General features: G+C 40.7%; 1 protein-coding gene across 1 annotated transcript; it reads left to right on the plus strand.

Annotated features, from left to right (window-relative positions):
- The first annotated feature begins 2273 nt into the window (after positions 1 to 2273).
- On the plus strand, positions 2274 to 4758 carry popdc3 (popeye domain containing 3). Its single transcript, XM_054622399.1, has 3 exons — positions 2274 to 2779; positions 3684 to 3792; positions 4450 to 4758. Exons 1-3 carry the CDS (start codon positions 2274 to 2276, stop codon positions 4726 to 4728), a joined length of 894 nt encoding a protein of 297 aa, XP_054478374.1. The 3' UTR covers positions 4729 to 4758.
- Positions 4759 to 5102: the final 344 nt, after the last annotated feature.

A 5102-nucleotide genomic window follows, 5' to 3' on the forward strand; every position in this document is an offset into this window, starting at 1 on the left:
AAATGAAGAGAATAGACTATGGGGAATAATTTAATACATATTTGTGGGAAAAATATATAATTTATATTCTGATGATGTTTAGGCCAGCAGAGAAGGCCTTGCTGGCCTTGTTCAGAACAGTTCAACACACTCCGAAAGTTGTCATTTGTGAGATGGAACCTGAGACCTTTGGCAACAGAATGGGCCGCTGCAACTGCTACCATGTGTTCTATTCTGGGACAGCTAAAAATAAGAGAGCACTGGAACATGGGTCATCCTCTGGCGGAGGTTAATTATGGCTATCTGTCTCTGAGGCGTGTGTTTTAGGGACGGTGGGGTGTGATTGGACCCCTCTGCTTCCCAACAGCAGTGACAATATAGCAATATTCCCTACAGACAAACCAACATTAGTGCTAATTAGCACTTTGTCATCTGTAGCTTTCTGAGCTCTCAGGCTGGTTAGCCAGACTTGAAAACAGGCTAAATCCCTCTAAACAACTCCGCCACCTGCTGTTTCAAATTGGTTCCTGTATTTAGTGGCAATAGCAAAGGATTATAGGTAATCCTGAAAGCACCAAATGATTTGTTACATGGTAATGTGTCTGTGGGCAAAATATTGTTAAATAAAAGCACATAAAAGTTAAACTGATTTTATTTAGTTGGATTTTAATTGTGTTGAATTAAATTAACCATGTTTTTATTAAGTTAACCATTCGTTTTTATGAGTTGTATTGCCAGTAAACCTTTAGTTGGCTAACAAGCTTACTTAACGTGATGCTGTTTTTTTTAGGGCATGCACTGTTTATCCACAAGAGATGACCATTCTACTCTATGTCCTTTGACATAGAGTAGAATGTTACAGTATGTTACAGTATGTTGCTCTATGTGGTCATATTTTAATCATACAGATGAAGTATTTTCTAAACACAGTTTATGTTTAAAAATGACAAATACTAATAAAGTAACAGGTGTAGGAAAATATACATTTTTGTTTAGGGATTTGAATTAACCTCTCTTACAGAGGACTCTGACTCAGAGCCCCCATGCCATCAGTTACAACCATTTTTTCCTCACAAAGTGTCAATCTGTCCAGCACATGCCAGATTTCTATCATGCTTTGCGTGGGCATGAAGTCTTTGATGTCCGGTGTTTCTCAACTGGCCATTTACAGTTAAATTTCCTTTTTTTTTCTCCAATTCCTCCTCCTCCCCTACCTCTTTGACGGAAATAGGAATATCCTTTCTCTTGATGGCCGGCTGTCCCAACCATCGCCACATCTTGTTGTGCCCTTCAGACGCTCATTTGTGCCCACTGCCATCAGACTGTACAACAACAGCGGAGACCACAGTCTGTCATCATGCTGACCAGCACCCAGCACAAACGGGACAATTTTATCATGCTTTCATCCTCAATAAAAATAGCTCCAAACTGGCATCTGAAGACCCTCACAATGCTTTGCTTGGTTTTTATCCCTCATCTGAAAATATAGGGCCAGACCTGATAGAAATGTTTCGGCACTAGCTCCTTATGTCTGACATGATGTGAAATACACCCAGGGATTCTCTGTCCTTCTCTGCTGCCCTACATATATCACCCACATTATCCCATCCAGCAAGTAGTCATAGTCAACTTGACCAGGCACATGGATGGCTCCTCCTATTCTGGTGATTTTTTTTTTCACCACACAAGTTTGGACTGTTTAAATAAAATATTTGTTATTTTGATTATAGAGCATAGCATAGACTAGTTCACAGTTTTAAACGTAAACTAATACTAATAATGTGTCCCTGATTATTTCCTGCTGCAGTGTTTGTGAATGACACAAGTTGAATTGAAGTAAATGTGGACCCAAGCTGTTGCCAAGCAATGCAATTCTGTTGTACCAGTCCATAGTCTTAAATTGAACAAACATTGGGCTAATTACAATAAACAGGCAAAATGCATTTAGTTTAGAATCTGGGTAATTATAAATACAAATGTCTTTGTTGCCCGAAATTCTATAATATGTACAAATAAGATACATTTATGGTTACACAGTTTATTAATCCTATATAATTAAGTATAGACTCGTCTTTAGGATTTTTTCCTAACTAAGAAACTCTCTTTTTTTCCATTGGGGTTTTTTCTGGTCGTACTTCCAGTAACTGAGCCCCCTTCACACACTCGATGACGTGTAGCCTGTGTTACCCTGACTGTACACGAATACTTTTTTGAGCTACCATACGCTCTGAGGGACCCTGGATGACTTTTGTGAAATGTGCTGTTAGTTTTATTCACTTTTGTTTTTGTTAGACATGGAGCCTCTAGATTTCGAAAAAATGAACTGGACGGTGAAACCCGCAGCTGTTGTGTACCCATTGTGTGAGGAATGGAGAGACACTTCGGAGGGCTCTGTGTTCCACCTCGCCAATATTTTCCTGTTCTTTGGCTTCATGGGCGGCAGCGGCTTTTATGGACTACTTTATCTATTCACCTTTCTGACTCTGGGCTTCTTCTGCTCTACTCTGTGGGCATGGTCGGAATACTGCACAACGGACTCTTTCCTGTGGAGTTTCGCACTCTTCGGGGTGTGTTTGGGACAAGTCCTGCATGTTGCATATCGGCTTAGGAGCGTCTCCTTCGATAAGGAATTCCAGGAGCTTCACAACCGTATGTTTAAAAAACTAGGAGTGTCACTCAAACATTTTGGGAAGATCGTGGCCTGCTGTGACGGACAAGTCCACACCATAGAGAAAGACCGCTGCTTCGCCATTGAGGGAAAAACCGCTATTGATAAGCTGTCGGTGCTCTTGTCTGGCAGGTGACTCATTAAAAACTTATAGTGTGCCAAACTGCATTAACAGATTTTGCCATGCTCAGGGCTAAATGTAAAAAAAAAAAAGTACAAGATTAACACGTAACACAGCATGACTTATTGCCTATTCATCTGGTCAATTCGGCTTCGATGTTTGGAATCCCAGTAAATTGACAGTAGGATCTCAGGATCTCTGGCCTTTCGAACAGGGACAGTTGCTGCTGTCAGTATAGCTGGAGCCGGGTCTCCGGTGCTGTCAGTTCAGCTGGAGCCGGGTCTCCGGTGCTGTCAGTATAGCTGGTGCCGGGTCTCCGGTGCTGTCAGTATGGAGCTGGGTGCTGTCAGTATAGCTGGTCTCCGGTGCTGTCAGTTCAGCTGGAGCCGGGTCTCCGGTGCTGTCCGCAGTGCTCATGGCAGGTTAGGATCCACTGCAAGAGATGCGGCTTGGTTTTATTAAAACCTACTTCATACGTTTCTGTAGCCTACTCCTGATTTTAAACCTATAGAAAATGTTTAATTTATAATACTCTCCCCTAAAATGTATTGTTCCTGTCCTTTGGGTTTATTTATTGTTTTCTATAAAAAAAACATACTTGTTTTATGCCTTTTAAAATATAAGAATTATTTTCTAGCACATATTATCTAACTATTTGCATGCATCTCTAGATTCGAGACATTTCCACACCTCTAGCTGTAGGGACTTGAACCTTGTAGCTTGTTGCACTTAATGCTACAGCCTCACATACTGATGTTGCAGCAGTTGTTTTTTTCCCGTAGCTGTAAAAGGCAGAACACCTGCTGTGTTACAGTACCACTGATAAACATTCTAGCAAAAGTTTTTGTGTCCTGTGAGATTAATTGTTGACTTGCCTATTACGTTAATATCAACTTTCCATCCACTCTCCTACAGAATCCGTGTGACAGTTAATGGAGAGTTTCTACATTTCATCTACCCTTTCCAGTTTCTGGATTCACCGGAATGGGACTCTCTCAGACCATCAGAAGAGGGTGTATTTCAGGTCCATTTTTAGTCATGTCATGCATGTAACCCCAATTTAAGGTTCAATACTTTTAATGACCCCAACAAGAATGTCTTTCTCAACTTTATGTGCAGTTACATTCTTTATCTTGTCGACTAATGCAATGGAAACAATGAATTGTTCATAAAAACAATTACTGTGTGTGTATCCAACTCCAATATATTGTATTTCTTTGTGCCATAGACATAAATAGATTTTTTTCACAACAGTAATTTGGACATGTCATGGTATGAAAAATAAAAGCAAAGGTGTATATTATTAGCATTTATGTGCATTTAATTTATGTGAGCCACTTCCAGGGTCCTGGTAATGTGGATGGTGGGTCACTGGAATAGGTCACTGGGGCACTCAATGGACTTGAGCCATTCTTAATGTTATAAGTTTAACAGGTGCTTTGCCTGCTGCGACAGTCCAGTTGTTTTACTATGGGTACAATTTCAACGTCCCCATTGAAGGACAATTGCAGTTCATTACAACTTGGTCCACCTTTTTCCAGATCACAGCAATCACTTTAGTTATGGGCTGAACTACAAGATTTGACCCATGTTGTTATAACTGTAATCGTCCTATAACTGACAGACACGAGTTTCAGCTTGTTTTCTTTCAGTCTGATCACTTTGTTATCATTCTCCACAGGTGACCCTGTGTGCTGATAACCCCTGTCAATATGTGGGGTGGAGGAGGAAGAAGCTCTATCTGCTTTTTGCTAAGCATCGCTACATAGCTAAGATCTTTGCCCTGGTTGTTCGCAATGACATTGCAGAGAAGCTGTACTCCCTTAACGACAAGGCTTTCGACAGGTCCGGGCACCGATACGATCTACGCTTACCAAGTAACTGTCACATGCCAGGGACTGATTTAGAAAAAGCAGATGTCTTCCTGCAAGTGCCAGTACAGGGGGCAAAGCCTGCCTGAACACACTCACTTGCGAAAGTACACACGCAGGCAAACACACACACAGACAAGTAACTGACTCCTTGTCCTGATTATGAGAAAAAAAGTATTTGAAAAATGCTTCTATGCACGTTGCCTATATTGATGGAATACATTTCCTAAATCACAGATTCACTGTAGGTTAAAATGTAATGTTAACATTTATCTTGGTATGGTTATCTGACAAACAAGAAATAGTAAAAAATATACTTGCATGACACCCCTTGATTAGGGTAAGTGCGTTTGAAGTGATGTTATCTTAAGTATGCCAGCATTATTAGCAATCTCAATATGCAAAATAGAAAAGGTGAAGCTGGCAGATTTGTCAACAAACATGGTGTGTCAGGTCAAGAAGA

The sequence above is a fragment of the Anoplopoma fimbria genome, chromosome 20, assembly GCF_027596085.1.
Source record: "Anoplopoma fimbria isolate UVic2021 breed Golden Eagle Sablefish chromosome 20, Afim_UVic_2022, whole genome shotgun sequence".
Taxonomy (NCBI): Eukaryota; Metazoa; Chordata; class Actinopteri; order Perciformes; family Anoplopomatidae; genus Anoplopoma; species Anoplopoma fimbria.